Below are 24912 nucleotides of genomic sequence, written 5' to 3'. Positions count from 1 at the left end.
ACAATTATCTATTAGGCATTTATCTGCTTTAGAGACTACTGCCAAACCCAAAGCACAGCAGCCGTTCATTCTATTCACTACATAAGGATACTTCACAAATTCAATCGCGTGTGTCTTCAAGTAGCCCAGGCCAACGGACTCATTAAAAGAAGACATGTTATAATGAATATTGCGCTCTGTAAAGAAAAATAAAGACGCACTCAGTGATGGTCCCATCCAACCTCACGGAAAGACAAGCAATAAATGTAATTACATCCTAAATCACAAGGCTTTGGAGGCAGATGTTCCATTACTGTATCTGTAGCTCCTACTTTCATTAATGTCCTGTGGATAGACACAGCTGACTTAAATAGTGATGGATTAAATTTGGCATCATTAAACAAATTAATGTGTACATGTCCTCCACAGCCACCCCTGAAATATTTATATTGTATGGCAATGGGGGCTTCTCCAGACCACAAATGATTATGAAAGTTTAAAAATATACATTTTTGGAGGTCAGGTTTTTGATTAAGAGAGATCTTATGAAAATACATTTAACGCAAAAAGCAATACTAAGCTCTACTAATGCTAACCAATCCACAGTATCTCAGAGCCACCTTGTGGATGATGTAGGGAATGACAAGGCAATGCCACTGCATGCTAAACACGTGGGTAAGAGCATGGTCTGTGACACAAAAATAAGGTAGAACAGCCCCTATACCCAGAAAAGAAAATGGTGACAAGTCAGATCACAGCTCATCAGCATAATAAAAGCAGACAACTAAGGCAAGAGAATTTAACCTTTGGGGTTACCTTCAGCCACATGGAAACCTTGAAATTTTACGGGCTGTGCATAGTTGATCATTGTAGACAAATATGGATGGATATTAGTGGTAGCACCTACATATTTATAAGATGCCATCCATGCCTGTTCATCTTCTACAGTAACCAGGCCCTATAAGCACAAGGAAAGGAATATGCACATTGAGGACTTCAGTGGGACAGATGCATGCTACAGACATCCTCACTAAAGATGATCTGCACACACCAATTGAAAGATAAAGACCTTTTCTTCCTCAGCTTTGCTAAAGGATCATTATAAAAGTTCATGTTCAGGGGCGCTTGGCTGGCTCAGTCAGTAGAGCATGTTACTCTTGATCTCAGGGTTGTGAGCTTGAGCCCCATGTTGGGGTGGAGCCCACTTAAAAAAAGAAGTTCATGTCTATCATAGTCCCTAATAACATAAAAGGAGATCATAGTAAAATATAAGGCTTATCTTACATTTTTTTAAGATTTCAAAACTACTTTAAAATATTCAAGAATGTATACTGAGGATCACAACAATCTATGAAATATATATGGCATATATTGTCATTTCTCATTTGACAAATTGTGACAGAAAGTGGAAAAACAACTTCAGTGTGTATCAGAATCCCTGGAGGGCTTGTTAAAACATAAAGTCCTAGACCTCATCCTCAGAGTTTACAATGAAGTGACTGTGGGGTGAGGCCCAGTATTTCCATTTTAACAGCATTTTTAAGTGTTAATGATGTGGCTGGTCTGGGGACCACACTTTGCTTAACAATGGTCTAGAATTGAAGCCACATACGTACATAGTTTACAGTATCTTTTTAAAGAGCTTATTCTGAAAATAATCTGATAACCCACTACATAGGACATGTCAACACTGCATCATTTTACAGAGAGGAAGCAAGAAAAATTACTTTATTTCTTGGTAAGTCAGAACAGAAAATAACATCAAAAAATAATGCAAATGATCAACATTTTGTTGAGAACTTTGAAAACCTAAATTTCCTGCAGAGACTGATACAGGAGGACGAACTGAACCGCTCAGTTATGTGAATCCGTTCATTAGTTAAATGCTCAGAGTTTATCTGATGACTTAATAACCTGAGCATTCTAAATCATCAAACTGATTTCACCAATAAAAACCTGAGATAAATAATCAAATAATATAACTCGTTTTTATTTTTAGCCATTTCTTTATATGTCTTGTCCACTCAAATAAGAGCAGAGACCATGTCTGATTCCTTTCTTGGGTGTTTAATGATAATAAGTAACACCAGGACAACACGTTGGGCACTGGGCTGAATTCCTGCACACACAACTTCATTACTGCCAGTAATCATGTGGAATAAAAATTAGAGTCCCACCCATTGACCATTGACCCATTGACTAGGGCCTTGAGGATTAAAATAATTTGGTCACAGCCACTTAGCTAACACACAGCAGGGACCAAACATCAACCCCTGCTTTGTTGGCCCCAATACTTTATGAAATTCTAAAAGAGAATTTCATGAATGTCATGGGAGGGTCTGAGATCAGACATGTCCATAACTACTCCAAACTTACTATATAGACAGTAAGAAGATAGAGCCTCACTCCAAATAAGATAGGGCCCCACAGACAGCCAGACATGATATTCTGAAGTTCTCAAGTATGGGGATTAAATTACCAGGCAAATTTTTGTCTTTGCCATAAGTATCATTACTATAATAAACCATGTGCATTTACTCAATAAAACCACTGTGATATCCTGAAGAATGCTGAAGAGGGCAAAAGAAACTAAAAATGTATCTTTACTTTCCTTATAATAAAGTCGATATGTAGTAACATCCAATACAGGTCCAAAATGTATGCAGTGTGAAATTAACTAATGATCTTTTAAAATGCCAGTGTAGTCAGAACCAAGGTCACCTTGCTAGTATACTATCAGATAGATCTGATGACCTCTTAGGTCATTTTTATTTTCAGATTCAATGTGTTGATGATTATGTACTCCTATTATAGGAATGAAATCTCTAATGTCAACTAAGTGCCTGACTGCACTAAACACTTATTTTTAGGGAAATCATCTTATTCACCTGCTCTGGTTTTGTGATTTTTATCAGGATTTAACCATTTCATCACTGTGAAAAATTCTTTCTTTTGAAAACTCTTATAATTAGATGCATTAAGCATGTAAATATTATACTCATAAATAGTAAGTCTGATATTCCATTGGGAAGGGGGAGATATAGAGTTAACATTTAGTACAAACTGTTCAATATTAGAGAGCCACATATGGTATTTCATAATAAACAAACTGCACAAGGAAATTTTTTTACCTTTTTGTTGATTTCATGTTCAAGGTCATCTGAAGCCTAAATTAGAGAAAGACAAACATTTGTTTACTTTTCTAAAGGGCAAAATTCCAAATTTACTAGCCATATGTATGCAAATATTTAAATATATATATGTAAGCTTGTTATTCTATTTGTTAAGGTGGAAAGTTATTGAGGACATAAGGCCTTGGCGAAAGCAAGTACTGGAAAAATACAACAGCCTGTCTTACATACCAGAAAAGCAAATCCTAACACTATCTCTCCTTTGTTGATAGTCTTTGCCTATTCAGATGTTTCCCTTTTAGTAGTTTAATCAATTATTTAGTCATGGGGTTTGGGAAATAATTGATGTGGCCAACTCTTCTGACATGTAAAGGGCAGGCAAGCATGAATGGATACTCTGTGGCAATTCAACACTCATGTCTGGACATTGGTAAAGGCTTTATGTGGTAAGGTAGCATCAAGGTAAACATTGAGTCTTGGTAAGCATCCAGTAGTATCCAAGTAGTCAAAATACTATCAGACAAGGGTGGGTGTGATGAAAGTGTCTCTTTTGCTTTGCTCTTCAAATACTCTCCCATTTTCCTACTACAAAATACATATACCCATGCATTCTTCACTGTCTTCAATGATGGGATCCCCGCTCCCATCAAAGACCGCACCCTCACATCACCACCATACCATTCCATTCTTACCTCCTCAGGGAACTAACAGGCAGTTATCCTCTCTCTCTCTGGCAAGACTAATCTCTCCTTCCCCATGGTGCCATGTGCAATATTTGCAAACCTACTTCAGATTCATTCATTCTAAAAATAACACTCCTTTGACTTCTCAAATTGCCTTTAGCCACCAGCCTATTTCTTGCTTCCCTTTACAACAAGACTTCTCGAAAGTATAGTCTCTACTTGGGATGCCTGGCTGGCTCAGTTGGTACACACCTCGGGGTCATGAGTTCAAGCCTCATGTTGGATGTAAAGATTACTTAGAAAAAAAAGTATAGTCTCCACTTATTCATATCCATCTGCTTCATTGGCCCCCACCACTCTATTGAAACTTCTCTTTTCAAGTCAGCAATGACCTCCATGCTACCAGTCCAATGGACACTCTTGAGTCTCTACTCGTTTAATCAACAGCAGTCAAAAACCAACCACTTTGCCAAGGGCTAGGAGGTGGGAGGAATGAGATGTTGATCAACGAGGACAAACGTCCAGTTACAAGAGTAGTAAGTTCTGGGGATTTAGTTTATAGCATGGTGTCTATTGTTAATAACACTGCATCATATACTTGAAAGTTGCTAAGAGAGCAGATCTTAAATGTTCCCACCACACACACACACACACACACACACACACACACACACACACACGTAATTATGTGAGGTGATGGATATGTTCACTAACCTTATTGCGGTTATCATTTCATAATGTGTACAGGTATGAAATTATCACATGTACACCTTCAACTTACACAGTGTTATGTCAATTATATTTCAATTAAGCTGGAGAAAAGAAATCCCAACTCTCTTCACTTCTTCTCTTATCCCTGTTCTCTTGGCTTCCTTGGTCTCAATAATTTCCCTCCTACTTCTCAGGGTATACCTTAGTCTTCTTTTCTGACCCACCTTCTCTGCCTCTTCCCATGATCATCATCTTCTGAACTCCTAGTTTGTATATCTAGCCTGACCTCTCCTCTAGTTCCAGATACACGTCACGACGACGCTAACTACAATGGCGAAGATGAAAATGATGATAATGTAGCAACAATAATGAATGCTTTCATGGGAATGACCATATGCTAGGCCCAACTCTAAGCTCTTTACATATCCTAAACCCATCTACTTTTCATAATGGACCAATGAAATAGGTGTTATTATCTTAATTTTGCAGTTGAGGAAACCAAGACACTGAGAGCTTAAGTAACTTCCCTGAGGCTACACAGTCAGGAAATGTCAATGCTACATGCACCCAGATGGCTGCTGCCCCTGGAACAGCTCACAGGCCTCAAAGATCCTGTCTTGTTTGAAACATTGAGTTCCTTATCTTTCAGTCTTCTTTACTTTCCACCCAGCTCCTCAAACTCAGACCTGGAGAGTCATCTTGCTTCCTCTTTCCCCTTCACTCGTCCACATTCAATCCATCAGCAAGTTGAATCATCTTTGCTTCCTCAACAGATCTTCAATCCACTCAGTCCTGCTTCCAACTGTCCAGTTTAACACTCCGGAGTCTGGCTGAGTACAACAGCCTGGCCTAACTGCTCTTCCTGCGTTCACTCTTGCTTCTTTTTAATCTCCATATGGTACCTACGGTGGTATTTAAAAACTATCAGGCTGCATTGCTCCCTTCTTTAAACATTTTCAAAGCCTTCAGATTTCACTTAAATTAACATTTGAGTTTCTAAGAGTAACTTCCCAAATCCTGCATCATCTAGTTCCTACCTTCCTGTACCATCTCATCTTGTTTCACTCTGCTCCTCATTCAATCCACTTTGTTCAGTGTCTTTATTGCTGTTACCCCACAACTGGGGCCCTTTCTCTACTGTGTGTGTGGCTGGTTCCTTTGCCTTTGGGGATCTGGCTTCCTTATTCCCTCGACCTCATTACTCTCCAATTTAGCACTCATTTTTAGTTTCAGAATAGCACTTATCACAAATTGTAATTATAGAATTGGTGGTTTATTTGTTGCCTGTTTCCTATTCCCTCCCGGTAAACTCCCATCAGAGTATAAGCTCCATGAGAGCAGAAACGAAGCATGTTTTGACCTTTTTGGGTTGTTATGGCCTAAACTATGCCTGGCACATAGTCGGTACATAATAACTTTTTCTTGGCTGAATGGTTGGACGGACGGAAATACTTTTATACTTATCCTACATTAGGTGAGAGATGCGATACCTAACTGGAAGGATGGATTTTCTAATGAGGGCTTGCTTGGGATGATTAGAGTCATTTTTCTGATGACTTCAACAGGTTAACCTTTGCCACCAGGATGCTGTTGTCTCCTTATTCACCTATAATAATGTAATACATGATTTACCTAAAGGACACTGGACAAAATAAGTTGTGATCAACAGTAGGCGCAGCTAATAAGCAATTCAAATGTCCTTTCTAACTTAAAATTGTTCATGCATGGATTAACATAGGGACTCTGGTCACCCAACTCAGAAGGGGAATTATAGGCTACTTTATTTTCTGTGGTTGTCACATTTTGAAAACTTCCTAACTAACAGCTGCTACCTCTTCTTGAGAGTCATAACAAAAAGGGATGCCAAGACTCCGACCTTCTTGACACTATTTGCAACAGCCTCCTTGTGACCCAAGTCATCAGCAGAAAGTTCACTTCCAAATTTGTATTCAGGGTGAGCTTCCTCCTCTTGGTCAGCTGTGTCAAAGAAAAAAAGAAAAACAATGAAGCCAAATTACTACCAGTCAGATCATCTTCATAATCTTGGGTAGAACACAAACTCTTTTACACGGGAATGAAGCTAACTGAAAATGGGAACATTTAAATATGCAATTCTTTCAAATAAAGCTTTTACTAAACTCTTACCTACTCAAGGCCAAGGAGCACATCTTGTTAGCTGTTATTTCTCTTGCGCCTAGCATGATATGTGACATGTGTGATTCTTAATACGTTTTTCTTAAGTGACTGATCACTTCCACCCCAGTATACTAACCCTAAAAATTAAAGCCTCGATCACTCAAGAATATCTGTAACTTACAAAGGGTCTTATGATCTTCCATGGGAAGACACAAGAAATAGAAAATATACTTGATAATTAAGAAAAAAAAAAACAGACTAACTGTCCACTTATAGGTTACGAGCATAGTGACTTGGCGGCTGGGAGTGGTGTAACATAAAAAAGAAAGAGCTTGAACTCCACACCTGAAAAACAAATAATCCAGTGAAGAAATGGGCAGAAGACATGAATAGATACTTCTCTAAAGAAGACATCCAGATGGCCAAAAGACACATGAAAAGATGTTCAACATGACTCCTCGTCAGGGAAATACAAATCAAAACCACACTGAGATACCATCTCACGCTGGTCAGAGTGGCTAAAATGAACAAATCAGGAGACTATAGATGCTGGAGAGGATGTGGAGAAATGGGAACCCTCTTGCACTGTTGGTGGAAATGCAAACTGGTGCAGCCACTCTGGAAGACAGTGTGGAGGTTCCTCAAAAAATTAAAAATAGACCTACCCTATGACCCAGCAATAGCACTGCTAGGAAGTTACCCAAGGGATACAGGAGTGCTGATGCATAGGGGCACTTGTACCCCAATGTTTCTAGCAGCACTTTCAACAATAGACAAATTATGGAAAGAGTCTAAATGTCCATCAACTGACGAATGGATAAAGAAGATGTGGTTTATATATACAACGGACTACTACTTGGCAATGAGAAAGAATGAAACCTGGCCATTTGTAGTAACGTGGATGGAGAGTATTATGCTAAGGGAAATAAGTCAGGCAGAGAAAGACAGATACCATATGTTTTCACTCATGTGGATCCTGAGAAACTTAACAGAAGACCAGGGAGGAGGGTAAGGGGAGAAAAAAGTTACAGAGAGGGAAGGAGGCAAACCATAAGAGACTTTTAAATACTGAGAACAAACTGAGGGTTGATGGGGAGTGGGGGAGAGAGGAAAGTGGATGATGGGCATTGAGAAGGGCACCTGTTGGGATGAACATTGGGTGTTGTATGGAAACCAATGTGACAATAAATTACATACATATATATATTTTTTGCATGTATGTATGTATGTAGGTATGTATGTGTGTGTATATGTATGTATTTATATATAAAGACCTTGGAAGGATTGTACTGCACCTGTAAACCATTTGTCAAACCTGGCTTAGGTTTGGGAGACTCTAAAATCATTCCTTAAGCTCATGCTAACAGGGAGGCTGGAAGTGGGTGCTAACTGAAGCTGATGCCCCAAGAGCATGGCCCAGGCTGTGAAAGGAGGCACAGAAGCACTCAGTCCACCAGTCCAGAGAGGGACAAACTCTGGTATCCTCTCAAGGCTGTCAGTGGAAAAAGAATCACCCATTGAAAAATGAGCTACATGCTGGTGTGAGATCTGGATTCCCATGATCGCCATTCTGCAAAAAGCTCGCATGTAAGGAATCTGCCTAAAAACCAGCCAGAATCAGGAGACACCCATAGGCCTCAGGACAAGTCCAACACAAATCCACCCTGTCAAAACACAGGGCACGAGGGACCCCTACTGGACAAAAACAGTGAAATGATTTCTGAGAATGGACTCCCAAGAGCAGAGTGGGAAGCAGACCCATAATTGGAGATTTTTTTTTTAGATGTTTAAAATGTGCAAAGAACTCCAGAACAAGAATAAAAGAACAACTATTTCATCATCAGTTGCAAGATGCATTTTTTTACATATTAATATTTCTGATGTTATAATGTATTTTCAATTGTAAAATGACATTTTACAATTAATTGGAAGCATCTCTCTTTCTTAGTCGTAAATAAAATAATGGTGTCTTTCAAATGATGATACCTTAGATTTGGAATTTCTTTTTGCAAAGTATTATTTCAGACACGGAAAAAAGTGAGACAAGAGAGACACCACACTTTCCTGTTTTGAAACTGGTATTCGGATGCATGGATACTGTGGAGACAGATGATTAAAAAAAGAAAAAAGTAGGTCATAGAGGCCTTAGGCAGAAAAAAAAAGGATTTAAGAAGTTGGAATAGGTCTTTAAAAAATCTAGTCCGGTGTGTCCACTTTATAGATGGGGAAATAGATTCAGAGATATGATTTATAAAACCAAGGTCACAGAGTAAAATACGGGCCTATATTCCCCTGGATTCTTAGCCAATGCTTTTAACAGGATGCTAAGTTTCCATGACCATTGAATTTCCGTGACTTACAGTCTATAACCAAGACTTTGAAACTTCCCACCATTAAATTTCCAGTTCATATATCTCATAGTCTAACCAGTTCACATAGCCAGATATAAACTACGTGAAGTCAAGGAATGTGGCCCATACAAGTGGTACAGACTTGACTTTAAAAGAGGTGTGTGAATGAATGGTACCATTCCCTGAGTGTGCAAGAATGCAGAGGCATACCCACAACCACATCCAGTTTTGGCATTCCTCACTGCTCGTTTTACAGTCCTGGAAGCCACGGATCCTTCTGAATCTAAATCCAGCCTAACAACTGGGGAAATGCTCTCACAGACTAAGAGCCTCTCTTGAACTATGCTTGGCTTCCTCTTGCCTGCTGTGTTGAAGTATTTAAATTAGAGAGTCTAGTCATTCATGTATAGTAGGATCATACTGTGACACCAGGGTAATTATAGCCAACTGGTTGACCAGAATTAAGCCAGGTATCACTGAGGGAACCTAAGAATCATAAATATAACTGGCACAGCAGAAACTTCTATGCCCTGAAAGAGAAATTCAAGTGGGTGATTTTGTCCTCTCAGCCAATTTTCTACATGTACGCTATCCCCCACATGTCCCAATATCATTTGTTAACATTTAATCAAAATCTCAAGTATTTTTTGGAATAACATGGGAGCCCCTAGAGCCAAATATTTTGTAGGAATCATTAACATATGCATAAAAGATGGGAAGTACCCTTATGGATGATAAGTGGAATCAAAAGGACCCTCAGTTTGGATTATTTTGTGTGTTCAGGAAATTGTCACATCTTTGACTTTCATCAGTTACATTTTTTGTTTAAAACAATTTAACAACAATTTTGCATATTGGTGTTCTCTTCATATTCCTGTATGTTAGAAGGGCTGTATTATAAGGTACAAAAGGTCTTGAACTTGGAGTCAGGCAATTCTGAGATTGAACTATAATGCCATTGCTCACCAGCTGTGGGGTCATGTGCAGAATCCGTTACCTAAGCTTCAGCTTCCTCATCTGAAAAAGGAGTGTAATGATACCAATCTCATTGGACCATACAAGGATTAGATAAGGCAGTGATGTAAACCGCTACAGTCACAGTTGGCACAACAATGGTGGTTGCTATTCATATTATTATTACTTTCCTTGTTAATTTAGTCTATTATTCTGCAGTTTGTTTTGCTGGATTGTGCAATCTAGTAATGTCTGACATGCTTTCAACTACCATCTATAAAACTTAACCTGAGTTAAGGAACTCATTTTACATATTTTTCATCTTTTCAAATCTTAGAAGTATTTTACTGACCTTTTGAAATAATATTCAATATTTTATTCTTAAATCTTGATTAGGCTTATTATTTGCAAAAGAAAAAGTGAGATAATAGAATAGGCACTGTGGTTGATAGCATTTTCCAAAGACAGCTGCAAGAATATCTGCTCTTGTATAATGTGATCTTGCCACTCACCTACCCCCCCTCAAACTTGGGTGGGCCTTAATCTTGCTTTGATGAATAAAATATACAGGAAATGATGATGTGCCTGTTGTGGGCACAGTTCTTAAGTTTAGCAGCTTCTGCTTTCTGCCTCTTGGAACACTGGCTCTCAGGATGCTTCATCTAAAGATTTGGCCATTGGGGCCCCTGGGTGGCTCAGTTGGTTAAGCATCCGACTTCAGCTCAGGTCATGGCCTCACAGTCAGTGAGTTCAAGCCCCGTGTCGGGCTCTGCGCTGACAACTCAGAGACTGGAGCCTGCTTCTGATTCTGTATCTCCGTCTCTCTCTTACCCTCCCCCGCTCACACACTCTCTCTCTCTCTCTCCAAATATAAATAAACATTAAAAAAAAAAAAAGACTTGGCCACCATGTTTTGAGAAGCCAAACCACATGGAAAGGCCACATGGAGGTGCTCTGGTCTGTAGACCCTAAGCTCATCACCACAACTGCCAGCCACACAAGTGTGCCACCTTGGACAACCAGCCCAAGTGAACCTTCAGATGACTCTAGCCCCAGATGTCATCTGCCTGAAAATGCATGAGAAACTTAAGGGAGAAGCACCAACCTGAGCCCTAGATGACCTACACAACTAAAGAAATAAAGTGTTATTTTAAGCCTCTAGATTTTGGGGTGGTTTGTTTCACAGATAATTGTAGCAGTCATCGATTAAATAATTCCAGATACCTCTGGTCTCCTAGAAACTCCCTGCCATATACAACATATGAAAAGTAAGTCATGACTGTTCTCTGGGAGTGGAGTGGAACCCATGGGTTGGACATGCAACACAAACCATCGTTATGAAGTCAGTTCCACAGGAAGCCATCTTTATTAAGCTGTCTTTATTACCGAGATTAATTCTCACAGTTTTCAGATTTTCACTTATAATATCAAGCTTTCCTAAAATCTACTCTCATTATTTCAGATATTTATAGAGTAATTGAAGAGAGTTTCTGCATGTGTCTAAATTATTTAGCTTCAAACCACTACATAAATCCAAGGCAGTGTCCAATCAACATACACACAATGTAAGGCCAAAGCATTTTGCTAATCAATTTTCATACCACCTAATGAACAAACACTTTTCTAAAAATATTCCAAACATTTCAAAGGACCCATTTAAAATCAAACATGAGGGTTATATGGCCCTATATTATGGTTTTATGGCTATATGGCCCCAGTAGCAAATATTCATCTATTTTAAGCAAGGTTACCTTTGCTAAAATTATCTACTGCTATTCATAATTCTGGTGAACTGGTGATTTGAAGGAATTTGAACTCGAAATTTTAATATTGGCTTTGAATTTCCAGTTCATTTCATGTGTGCATACAAACCAATCATCTACCTGAGGGTCTCTACCCATGTTCCCTTCCTTTTAACTCGCCTTCTATTATCATCATTAACAACACCGACATTTATGTTTTTGTTTACAGGAAGGGATTGCCAAATGTTCTTTTTATTCCAACCCCTTGCCTTCTACAGCAAGGATTCTTTGGCTGTGAATTTCTGCTGAGCAGCTGAAGGCACAACAGGAAGGGAGATGACTCAGCCATGAAAATCTAGTGCCTAGGTAAACTGGAAGTAACAATGGGAAAAATACCAAAAAAAAAAAAAAAAAAGATTAAAGCTTGGTGCACAAATACATCCTTGACTACTAGAAATTAAACCCTCACATTATCCAAGAGAGTCTATAGAGACAAATTCTTTCCTTTCTTATTTTAAAAATTTGGGGGCACCTGCATGGCTCAGTCAGTTAAGCAACTGACTCTTGATTTCAGCTCAGGCCATGATCTCCCAGTTGATGGGTTCGAGCCCCACATGAGGCTCTGCGCTGATGCTGTGGAGCCTCCTTGCAATTCTCTCCCCCTCTCTTCTCTCTGTTCCTCCCCCGCTTGTACACTCACTCACTCACTCTCTCAAAATAAATAAACTAAAAAAAAAAAATTTTCTATGTGGGGCACCTGGCTGGTTCAGTTGAAGGAGCACACAACTCTTGATCTTGGGGTCGTGAATTTGAGCCCCAAGTTGGGTGTAGAGCTTAAAAATGAACTTTTTTTTTTAATTTTTTTTTTCAACGTTTATTTATTTTTGGGACAGAGAGAGACAGAGCATGAACGGGGGAGGGGCAGAGAGAGAGGGAGACACAGAATCGGAAACAGGCTCCAGGCTCTGAGCCATCAGCCCAGAGCCTGACGTGGGGCTCGAACTCACGGACCGCGAGATCGTGACCTGGCTGAAGTCGGACGCTTAACCGACTGCGCCACCCAGGCGCCCCAAAAATGAACTTTTTTTAAAAAACTATTCTTGTGACACTTAAGTTAAAAGAAAACCAACTTACCACTCTCTATTTCCTCTTCATTATCATCCTCTAAGATGTTAACCGGGGCAGCAGATTCTCCAGCTTCCATCATGCTTTTCAAAGCTTCAAGCTGTTCTGTCATTAAAAACAAACAGGAAGGAGATGGTGACAGGTGCTCCATCACTTGCAAAGCCTGAGCTTGAAGATCGACACTGAGAAGGAAATGTATTGTCTGGGCTCCCACTGGCTACATTCCTAAGACTGTAGCAGATCGCTGCTTGGACGTCTCAAGGGACTTGCAACAACCACACTGTCTACACAGGGTGAAGAACTAATGGAGCATGGGTGAAATGCCAAAGTTCTGGTCATAAGTTTGAGAGGAAGGCTCAGTCACTAAGAAAGATGTTAAGGCTTGGTAATAAAGGTGCGTCATTTGAATGTGATATTGAAGCGACGGAAAAGAGATGTGCACAAGCAACTGAAAAAACTTCAGGAACAAATATCTGCAAGTGACAGATCTGAGACAATTATCCTCATGTATAAAGGTCTGATAAGTCAGTAAAGATAGATGAAGTAATTTTAAAAACGAGAAAACGTGTAGAAGCATATTGTAAATGGTGATATACAAAGAAACTAGTTACCAAAAACATAAATATCAAAAAAACTCAAGTCTCATTTCCCTTCTCCTAGTCAGCCACATATACATACAAGATGGCCAACAGCCAGCAGTAAGAATATCCCTGGAAAGCAGGCATCCTCCTACATTATAGCGAGAATGTAAATTGGTACAATTTTTCTGAAAGACAAAGGTAAATCACAGTATAAAATGTGTATATGCTTTGGGCACCCAACTCTAATTGCACCAATGGATTCCAATGAGAAGCTGCATAAATGTACAAAATGAACACGACATGTGTCTGTCACTGTCGTTTCTACAGTAATGAACATCCATCAGTTGGGACTGGTCACATGGTACCATATCCCACATAATAAATTCTGTATAGTGTTTCATACATTAGAATTATAGTTAGCAAGTTGTAACTTTAGTATGAACTTAAGTATACTTAATTGGTTGAGTTAAACATAATAAAAAATCAGTATATTTAACATGATCCCACTGGTATGAAAAACGTACGTCTAAACATATACATGTGTCTATAGTACATGTACGTATGTGTAAAATATTAATTTAGTGCTATTTTATTGTTTCCTTATGTTTTCCTTTGTCGTTTCATTCTCCTATGGTATTATTGCTTTTGTAATAAACTGTAAGTACTATAATTTAAAATTTAGAATACCTAGGGTAAAAATACAATGCGATCATACCATTAGTTAATGCTTTACTCAATTAAGAGATTGGCTAAAAGAAAATATTTTCCAAGATTTCCAGGGAAAATGTCTACATAAAATCATTTCTCTCCCTACACACACATATATACATTCACACATTCACTCAGGATCCCTAGATATGTAAACCTCACACAGGCAAACTGCAAAGGGTAATTATTGAAGAGGACTTTAGAGCAATAAAATGATAAATGCTAGTTCCTTCCATCTCGATAAATTCTAAAATGCCTCTTTCCACTTTCTTCTCGTTTTGCCTTGGGATCACTCCAAATCCTGCATCCTATGAATGTATGAATATGCTTTTCCCACTGCAGGAACGAGTTGATGTGGAAACTGCACTTAAACGTACACGTGGCCACTTTGCTATGAAAAGTATATGTAACACCACTGTGCCCCTTTCGTCCCCTAAATCAGTGGTTTGAAAATTTATTTCACTCTAGACAGCTGAATTGTCCAAACACAATGAGTGTATGCCTCATTATTGATGTGTGTCTTTGACTTACTTTTTTCGACCTCAGGTTTCAGCCGTTTATTTTTGATGAGTATTTTTCTTTTGAGGTCATTGGGGGATGGTAAGGGCCTGCCTGGTTCGAGCTAGAGATAAACAGAAAAGGCTGAATTAATGATGTGCTTCACTAGTTTCATTCCCGGCCCAGAATGAGCATGGAAGCCAGTGTTATACAGCCCAATGTCCACTAGATGGCAGTCATCACACTTTTATGTTTTCCTTCCCCAGCCCCAATTAGCCTACTGCATGCAACTTTGCCCTAGACTGCAAACCGGACATCTAGTCTCCCAGAGGTATGCACAGCCACTCCGCCTTCCCCAGTGGGACCTGGGTCTGACCTGGGGTGCTGTTGGGGGAAGGGCTCCTGTTTAGCCTCAGGTCTTGCTCTTTTTATGCATTGGGTAAAGTACACGGGATCCTTGTGATAGCTGGGGTCCTAAGTGCTTTCCCAGGCAGAAGTCGAGAGGCTCCCCTGATCCCCTCAAATGTTGGGGCTGTATTAGTAAGCCTGTTTGCTCAGTAAACTGATGCAACCCCAATACCTGGGATTGTGGTTGTGTGGGTTCAATAAGAGAATCAAGAAGGGAGTGGTCTTAATTACTGAAACTTAACCTCTACTGTGGTTTCGTTTGCTTGGATTTATGTCTGCAAAGGAGATGTCCTTTCTTTTATTACCTCTGATCCACACAACTGTGCCATATCTACTCATCCATTCCCCCTTCCCCCATCCATGCATGGACATACCTACCCACCCATCCACCCACCCATGTCTTCCATGCATCCTTTCATTTTTTTCAAAAGTGATTTTTCTACTACTTATTACATGCAAGGCACTGTGTCTTCCCATGCCTGTGTTGCCTCAAAGCTCTTTGCCCATATTCTGCTTCCTTCAGAAGCCTGCTGAATCTTGTCTATTCCCGAGCGATCTCTCTTGAACCTGAATATCTCTAATAAATATTCAATAGGTTGTAGGCCATCTTCCTTTTTAGCTATGGTTTTATGTTTATGCTCTATGTCTCCCACAGACATTTAGTTCAGGGAGGTCTTACTCCCATGTGTATTACCTACGCTTCCCACAACACCTTTCATGAATGTGCATGTCGTTCCATAAAGAATATGGTGGTCTTTCCATGGCAGCAAGCACCTTAGCCCAATCAGAAAAGTAAACAGAGGGTCTACATAAAACAAAAATAACATAAGGGGTGTCTGGGTGGTTCAGTGGGCTAAGCATCCGACTCTTGGTTTTGGCTCAGGTCATGGTCTCACGGTTCATGAGATTCAGTCCCACACTGGGCTCTGTGCTGGCAGTGTGGAGCCTGCTTGGGGTTCTTTCTCTCCCTCTTTCTCTTCCCCTTCCCCGCTTGTGCTCTTTCTCTCTCTCTCAAAATAAATAAACTATGAACTATAAAATGAAATAAAATGAAATAAAGTAAAATAAAAGAAAACTAAACAGGGCTGTTTCTTAGTTTGGGTTCCCTCAGAATCACTCTCAGAGACAAGGATGTGAATATACCTGTAGATTACTTGGGCGGCAGCCTCAGGAAGGGCCAACAGAGGAGTAGGAAAGTGAAAGAAAGGAGGCAGGCATGGGGGTGCCCCGGCAGGCACAGGGGTGTTATGAGGCGACTTATCACTGAGGGGGCCAGAGTGTGGTCCCCTGGGGAGCCCTGGCAGATGGTGCAGAACAAAGAACGTGCTGCTGAGGGGTCCCTCCTAAGGGAGGAGTGAGGGGCCCAGTGGGAGGGCTGTCTGGTCTCTAGCACCTCAGGCCCATCTCTCACACAGGAGCAGAGCAGGCTCCAGTGAGCAGAGGACTGCACCTCAAGCAAAATCTGCAGGCACAAGCAGCTTCAAGTCAGGCCAGTGTGCAGGGAACAGGGAGGGTTGCAAGGATGCGGGGCAGGCAGCCTGCAGTCAGTAGGCTGAAGGTAATCAGGGGTGGGTGCAAAGGATGCAAATATCCTCGTGTCCTATATTTTTTTCAGGTTTTTTTTTTTTAACTACTGCAGAGTACTTTATTCTTCATCCTGTTGGCTTGCTTCTACTCATACCATCTTGTGACAGTGGATCTTTACCACTTTGGAGGTTATGGACCCTTGCAAAAATGTGATGAACTCTCTGGAATCAAACTATATACCAAAAAAGGAAAACAAAGCAAACAAACAAACAAAAAGAAACGCAAAACTGTACGCAATTTAGAATGAATTCACAGACCTCACAAAGCCTATCTGCGGGCCACAGGTTAAAAATTCTTTGCTTTATGAAGCAATCAGCAGGTGTAAAAATGAAACTCAAAAATGCATGTCTAACACTTTCCAAGTATTTGTTGTGGAGTTGGGACATTGGACTTCAGACTCTTGTGACTTCTTCCATCTAGGGAGTTCTCACCACAATGGTCTTCCATTTGATTTACCTGGAGAGGCTTTTTTAAAAACACCATGCTCAGGCCTTACCTAGATCAATTAACTTAGAATCTCTGAGCGGGTCCCAGGCAAAGGTATTTTTAATCTTCCTTATAGATGATCCTATCATGCAACCAACTAAAGGACAATTGCTGAGTATAGATTCTCTGCCAGGAGGCATTTTATAAAACTTTAGGACAGAGATCTCAGAAACCATAGAGACCTTGAGACCTTCCAGATTAAATTGGGCTACATGTTTATTTTATGTCTCTCTCTTCACATCTGTCTGAAGCACAACAGCTTTCTGTATCAATTAATTTAAATAAATATGAAGATCTTTAGTCCTCTAGCACTACTTGACCCTTTAGAAATGAATTTCAAAACAAATCCATTCAGGTTAGAAATACAGTTTGCTAAAAATACATACTGGATGTGATTCAAGTGCTTGTTTCAACAGGAGATCCCCAAATAGATCTTCGCAATATTTGGACATCTTGTACTGTTGATATTTGCTGGAGAGAGAGAACTGGCATTCGTAAATTCAAACATCCATTAACAGTCCAAGAATAAGAGACATCCATTCCTAGATGATTAAAAACTCCCACTCTGCAAAGTACATGCTTGTCTTCCTACAGCTAAGGAAGATGCTCTGTTATATACCACGAACATTAACTGGTATAGTTTAACAAGTAGATTTTGCCTCCCCAAATAAGAGCTGGTACACAGAATAAAAAATGGCTTTCAAGTTCATGAAGTCTGAGATCAAGTACACTGCCAAATCTTCCAACTCAATGGAACCTTGAACAAGGTGTCCAGATCTCTGACCTTTTGTTTTTTTCCTCTTTCTTTTTCGCATAAGATCAAGTGTCCTATTTCACAAAACTGTACAGCATTTAAAAAGATGTAGAGCAGGAGTGGGGAATGGGTAGTAGATACTTAGAGGAGATTGCACCCTTATACCTGCAGTGATTTTCAAAGGAGAGAATTACAGGATATTCGGATGTGACAAACGCAGTTTCCTTGATGGCTTGAATAACATCCTTTAAAGATAAAAAGTGTAAATGAGAGAGAAGCAAACAACAACAACAACACAATTAAGGCACCTGAAACCATTCAGAGACCATTAATTTGAGCTTTTCAGAAAGTCAATTCTGGCAATAAGACCTGGAGAACCCATTCATCTTGCTACTTTCACACGTTGAGTCCCCTTGTGGTTCGTTAGTGCCCAGGGACCAGTTTATGGTTAATGACCCTTCCCTCCCCACCAAAGCTCTCTCTGACTTTGCTAAAATTATGGGGCTAGTAATGAACAAGAAATTTCATCTAAATCACATGCTGGCTTCTTGCTTGATAATCTGGCAAGACAGGTTCAGAGTTTCCCTTTCTTGCTGAAGGGCAGGTGAGGTTTTGGTACAGCGATTTTCACAGCAGACCACTCTTTCACCTCTCCCGCCTAGAAAAAAAATGTATTGGTGATAACCTAAGGATTAACAGAGGCTTTTATTGGCTTTCTTCTGTGTTTGGGAGTCTGTTCTTGGCTACATTTCATTAATTTGATGAAGATTCCTGTGAACTGATGTGACATTTACAACATCCCCTGTTTCCTATTAGCCTGATGAAAGTGGTTGGAGGGGTAGGTGACCAGGAAGTGGGGGTTCTCCATGGTCAAGCAACATGTGAGGTAAAACAGGTGTTCTAGATGTCCCTCCCTGAACTAGAAGCTTGGTCATTTGAAATAACCTTTCAATGTGCTGAGCATGTCCTTCCCACAGATGGCTGGCCTTGCTCTCGGCTTTAGAAAGCATGGTTTCAAACTAATGTTTCTTTTTAAAAAAATTTTTTTAATGTTTATTTATTTTTGAGACAGAGAGAGACAGAGCATGAACAGGGGAGGGTCAGAGAGAGGGAGACACAGAATCAGAAACAGGCACCAGGCTCTGAGCTGTCAGCACAGAGCCCGATGCGGGGCTCGAACTCACGGACCGCGAGATCACGACCTGAGCCGAAGTCGGACACTTAACCAACTGAGCCACCCAGGCGCCCCTCAAACTAATGTTTCTACAACCAGAACATCATACTTGGTAAAACTCCCCACATTCTAACTGGCTTGTAGTTAACCACAGGGAAAATAGCATCATTCAGTTAAATGAGAAAATATTTTACAATAGTAATCTCCGGAAGTCCAGTTGAAACAATAATGCCTTAGGTTAGATAAACCAGGGAGTATTTTAGTGAGCATTCTTACTGATGTGGGAAACAAAGGCAGGAGGAAATGGCATATAAAATTACGTTTCCTTATAACCTGCAGCCCATTGACAAATACTTGAGGCAGGCGAGTGTAACAGTTCTCCAGGAACTCCCTACTGTCCTAATGTTAATGCTTTGCTAGAGGGAAAACAACCTTAGCTTGACAATAGCTAGGCCCCCAGTATCCCATGAGTCTTCTTTAGCAAATGAAAATCCTTTGGAATCTTCCCCTTAATTTTACCTCCCCCCAACTCCCAAGTATGTAATCGCTCTCTCTTCATGGTCCAGGGGGCAGCTCTTTCTGCCCATGGGTCCTGTTCATGTACTTGAATAAAATCACCTTTTTTGCACCAAAGATGTCTCAAGAATTCTTTCTTGGCTATTGGCTCTGAATCCCACCACCACTCCAAAACCTCATCACTTATGGCTAAGGTGATTCATTAATTATTCTTGCTTAAAGTCTCTTCCTGGTAAAAATGTCTATGACCTTGATTGTCCATTTGAGCTGAGCAAGAATTACTCCTTGAGGAGAATTTTGGCTCTTTTCATGGGTTCTCCTTTGCTCACCTCCAAACTGAAAGGAAATAGCCTTCTTTTTAGCTAAGCTTCCTTACTGGGCTCCTTAAATCTCTAAAGAAGACATCAACCCTTCCCAATTTGGTTGGCTGTGCAAACTCATGGCTTCCCACTTGATTATACCCTTGGTACTTCTCAGGGAGTGTAATTCCTTCTCACGGAGCATAACCTTGAATTCACTGCTGCTCAAAATTCACCAGCATCTGACTAAGAGAAATGGTGTGCATCAAGTTATGGGTATAGGGACTAGGCATCTGTTTTTATAAATACCTCTGGTGATTTTCCATACGTAAGCAGAGTTGAGAACCAATGCTGCAGATGTTGAAATAACTATTCCAAATTACACCAAACTGACAGAGATGGATGTACCTGAATATTGGCCAACCACAGCACTGGCCAACTATGGAATTTTATTTTTTTAACTTATCCTTTGGCAGGCTATCAATGGAGCATATTAAGGAGCATTCTAAGAAACCAACCTCCAAACTGTACAGAGAAATCACCAGAAGGCCAATACTGAAATGCCTGTTTATGTAACTGTAGATTCTCCTCTTTGAGGGTCCATGGGGAAAAGTCTTCTCTCTGGCATCAGGACTGGGAACAACTTCTTTGGACCAACAGCCCTGTTTCTATTTTCTGAATCTTGTGAATTATGTTTGTCTCCTTGCACTGAATTCTAGAAAGTTTGGGGCCCATTTGTGGTATGGTTTGGCAGTTTATAAGACTTATTATTGAGCATTCATAAACTCTAACCTCATTTACTTTCTTACTCTTATAGGCACTATTTAGAATCTATTTTATTTTCTGTATTCTATTTATTTTTTATGCCAATTTTAAGTCCTTCAGAAATAATGCAAAGTAAGCAAGAAAACAGAAAAGAAAATGAAAGACTTTTTAAAGTAATTAGAATCAGGGGGATGCTGGCAGAGAAAACTCATTATGTAGGACCCTCATGGTGTTATTAAGTAGAGAAAGCATTTCTTCTTGACTTTCTCTTCAAAACCAGAGGAAAGGAATATGAAAGTAAAATGCTTGAGAAAATGAATAATTTGTGTTCTCCACTTCATCTATTTCTACAATAATCTGGAAAAGACTACAGCTATGTGATTTTAAAACTTACCTTAAAAAGGATATCCGTACACATTGCTTTTCCATGAGTTATTATTGGTTCCTGGTCTTCACCTTTTCCATCCCAACAGTCAAGTTCAACACACCTGGGCAACAGAGTGAAATTACAATATTGAACCCTTACCATAAAATAATGTGTGCAAACTGAAAGAACAGACATCAAAATAAGTTGTTTTCTTATATAAGTAGAAAATGGAGGGCACCTGGATAGCTCAGTCAGTTAAGCATCTAACTCTTGGTTTCAGCCTAGGTCATGATCTCCTGGTTCATGGGTTCAGCCCCACATCAGGCTCTGCACTGACAGCATGAGCCTGCTTGGGATTCTCTCTCTTTCTGCTCTTCCCCTGCTTGCATGCTCTCTTTCTCTCTCAAAATACTAAACTTAAAAAATATGTAAGTAGAAAATGGAATGAAATAATATGATTATTTCACGGAGTTTTTGGGTTAAAATCACATTGTATTCTGTACTGAGTTGGTGTCATTAAAAAGGGACTGTCAGAGATTAAGACAAACTTGAGATACAACAATCAGTGGGGGAATGAAATTCCAGTTGTGACAAAGCTACAACAAAGGACAGTTGGGAACAGCTGGGGACATCTGAGTATAGGCTAGGTTTTAAATGATGTGAAAAAATAATTTTTAAAATTTTGTTAGATGAAATGATACTGCTTTGGCCATGAAAGAAAATGTTCTCATTTTGTCAGGTATTCAGAGATAGAAGTGGTGATGTAGGTAATTTCTTGTAGAATATTTCCAAACACAAAAAACTGTCATTAAAAATAAAGTACTAGCTATTGATAACCAAAAAAAAAAAAACTATAATGTAACTGCGCTTCTTATTTTTCACCTTCAGCATTATTGCCGTATTTTAAACCTCAAATATTTGCCAATTTCTATAAAAGGGAAAACCATTTTCAATAATATTATCAGAGAATGGCATTTTAGAACTTTTAACATTAAGTAAAGCTAAATCTGCTACTGCTTCTGGCCATAAGAAACTTAGCATGACTTCTTAAAATAGGTTTTTTTTTTCCTTCAATTTTGAGGGGGATATTTATTTATTTATTTATTTATTTATTTATTTATTTTGAGAGAGAGAGTGCACAAGTTGGGGAGAGGAGCAGAGGGAGAGGGAACGAAAGATGTAGATAGAGTCTTAAGCAGACTCCATGCTCAGTGGAGAGCCTGACACAGGACTGGATCCCATTACCCTGGGATCATGACCTCAGCTGAAGTCAAGAGTCAGATGCTCAACTGACGGAGTCACCCAGGTGCTCCTTGAGGGGGGGATATTTAAAAATTTATAGTAAAAAATATCTTTTGGCCCATAGCCAAAAGCTTTCTGGAACAGAGATTATCTGTTCTTTTTCAAGGTTACACGACCAACGTAATCTATTAAAGAAAAGGAAAAATGTCCGAAATTTTCACGCTGAACAATACTTCCTATTTTTTAGAAAAAAGAAATTAAATGGAAAGCCATCATATTAAAAAAAAAAAAAAAAAAGAGGCGTCCTGAGGTTCTGACCTGCAACCAGCCAGGAGAACCTGTCTGTACATTTCTACGGAAGACTTTCCACCAAACTGTCGGCCAGTGAGATAGGTGTTATGGGAAGAACTGATGAAGTAGTGGGCCAGAGGATGGTCCATTTCTTGGTAAAGTTCTAAACGATCCAGGAAGACAGGGGCATTTTCATCTGACATCAGATATCTGCAAAACCCATCGCTTGATATGAGGCCTAGGGGAAAAAACAAGAGTTAGTAGACATATGGCTCTGAAATACAGAGTTGAGACAGCTTGAACAGGAGTAAAAACTTCTTCTCAGTCTCTTCCCCAAGGACCTTCATCCTTCAGAACTTGAACAAAGCTGCACACTACAAGGAACCTAATGCATTCCACAGGCAGGTGGCTTTTGTAGGTATGACGGCAGAAGCACACGGTTCCCTAAGCACAGAAGCACAGCTCCAGGTGTGGCGACCAGGGGTCAAGGGGACCTTTGTCAGTTCTGCTTCTATCATGCACGCCTTATGTTCCTGGGTCTCAACCTCTTCTTCTGTCAAATGGGCATAAATAGTGACCACACCTGCTTTCCAGGATTGTCCTGAATGGTAAATGAGAATACCTACAAGAGGGGCTCCTAAAAAAGTAGAAAATATACAACTGTAGGGCACTACTGTTCTCACTGGACTGGAGATGAAATTAATGGCCTCTCTGGGTTTAAACAATTCATTTCTCCTACAAAATAGGGTGTGGGACTGATGAGAAGAGTACGCAGTAGGCATTGAAATATTGCCCCAAGAGCCCCATTGTTCATTTCAGTCACACTTTTCTGATATAGGGCAGGTCCCTGTGGTCTTCTCAGGAGAAGCAATTTATATTTCTGCATCACAGGGTGCCTGGGTGGCTCAGTCCATTAAGCGTCCGAATTCATGATCTTGGAGTTTTTGAGTTCAAGCCTCACATTGGGCTCTGCACAGACAGCATGGAGGCTGCTTGGGATTCTCTCTCTCCCTCTCTCTGCCCCTCCCCCACTTGGGCCCATGCATGTGTGCACACACACACTCTCTCTCTCTCAAATAAACTTAAAAAACAAAACAAAACAAAACTCTCTCCATCTCTTACCCTGTCAACCATCAACTGCCTCAGCTTTTTGTTTATAGCTAAGCATTTGCAAGTTATGAACTGATTTCAGGCTTGCAAAAAAGAACATAATAATAATGTATTAAATAATAAATAACTATGGACCCTTACACCACAGCTTCGTAACATTTTACCTTACTTGCTTTACGTTTCTCAGAGGAATATGTAATTACAGATGCCTTTGCAGCACCCTGTGTCCCTGCTCGCCATTCCAGTCCCTCTTTCTGCTCCCTTGTAGACAACCACTTCCTTTTTGTATTTAACATTCTTAAAACGGCTTTGTAACTTTACTACATATGCATTTATTCTAACAATGGATAGCTGTGAATATTTAAAAACTTATATAAAAGACATTTTATTATTTGCATATGCAACTTGCTCTTTTTATATTTTCTTGAACTTATTCAGCTCTTGAGGATTTGTTTTTCCCTGAATAACATAGTAGTGTGTATAGTAGTAGTACGTTGTGGTGGACACGTGTAATGCATGGTAGGTCCGTGTATGAATATACTAGTTCATTGTCCATTATTCTGTTGATGGATATTTAGGTAATTTCTAACTATAAAAACATACTACAATAAAAATTTGTGCAGCCCTCCTTGGGCACACAGCTGTTCTAAGAGCAAGTACTTTTTTGAACTGTCAGCACAGAGCCCGACACAGGGCTTGAACTCACGAACAGGAAGATCACGACCTGAGCCAAAGTCGGAGGCTTAACCGACTGAGCCACCCAGGTGCCCCCTAAGATCAAATACTTTTTAAGGCACTGAGACAGACAAAGTGATGGGGGAAACAGACAAGCCCTGCCTTCATGAAACATATTATGGGAAATAAATTAACAAATAAGTATAAGTATAATATAATGTTATGCAAGTGTTAGAAGGAAACAGAAAGCAGGGAATGAAGGTGATAAAGAGTGACCAGGATGCTCTATTAGATACATGGCTAGCAAAAGCCCTTGTGAGGTCACATTCACAGGTAGGGAGCAAGCCACATGCACATCTTGGGGAATGCTATCCCAGGTTGAAGGATCAGCAAATGCAAAGACCTTGATGTAGGAGTGTGTGACTGAGGGGACAGGTAGCTGGGAATGAGGCTGGAGAGGAAGCCAAAAGCTACATTGGTTGGACTTAAGTCTTTGGTAAGTACTTTGAATTTTTTTTTAAATGTTTATTTATTTTTGAGAGAAAGAGAGAGAGTGTGAGCAGGGGAAGGATTAGAGAGAGCGAGACAGAATCTGAAGTAGGCTCCAGGCTCTGAGCTGTCAGCACAGCTGACACAGCT

General features: G+C 39.9%; 1 protein-coding gene across 12 annotated transcripts in view; it reads right to left on the bottom strand.

Annotated features, from left to right (window-relative positions):
• PLCB4 (phospholipase C beta 4) overlaps positions 1-24912 on the bottom strand; it is a 426835-nt gene that overhangs the window by 75942 nt on the left and 325981 nt on the right. For all 12 annotated transcript variants that reach the window (XM_047852988.1, XM_047852994.1, XM_047852992.1 and 9 more), the window contains 10 exons: positions 22516-22726; positions 20983-21076; positions 18000-18079; positions 17467-17551; positions 14633-14723; positions 12822-12917; positions 6381-6481; positions 3111-3146; positions 796-937; positions 92-176 (listed from right to left, as the gene is read on the bottom strand). In XM_047852988.1, coding sequence (XP_047708944.1) covers positions 92-176; positions 796-937; positions 3111-3146; positions 6381-6481; positions 12822-12917; positions 14633-14723; positions 17467-17551; positions 18000-18079; positions 20983-21076; positions 22516-22726 — 1021 coding nt within the window. The remainder of the gene's footprint in view (positions 1-91; positions 177-795; positions 938-3110; positions 3147-6380; positions 6482-12821; positions 12918-14632; positions 14724-17466; positions 17552-17999; positions 18080-20982; positions 21077-22515; positions 22727-24912) is intronic.

Source organism: Prionailurus viverrinus, chromosome A3 (genome assembly GCF_022837055.1).
Source record: "Prionailurus viverrinus isolate Anna chromosome A3, UM_Priviv_1.0, whole genome shotgun sequence".
Classification (NCBI taxonomy): domain Eukaryota; kingdom Metazoa; phylum Chordata; class Mammalia; order Carnivora; family Felidae; genus Prionailurus; species Prionailurus viverrinus.
This window is presented reverse-complemented; position numbering and strand designations above follow the sequence as displayed.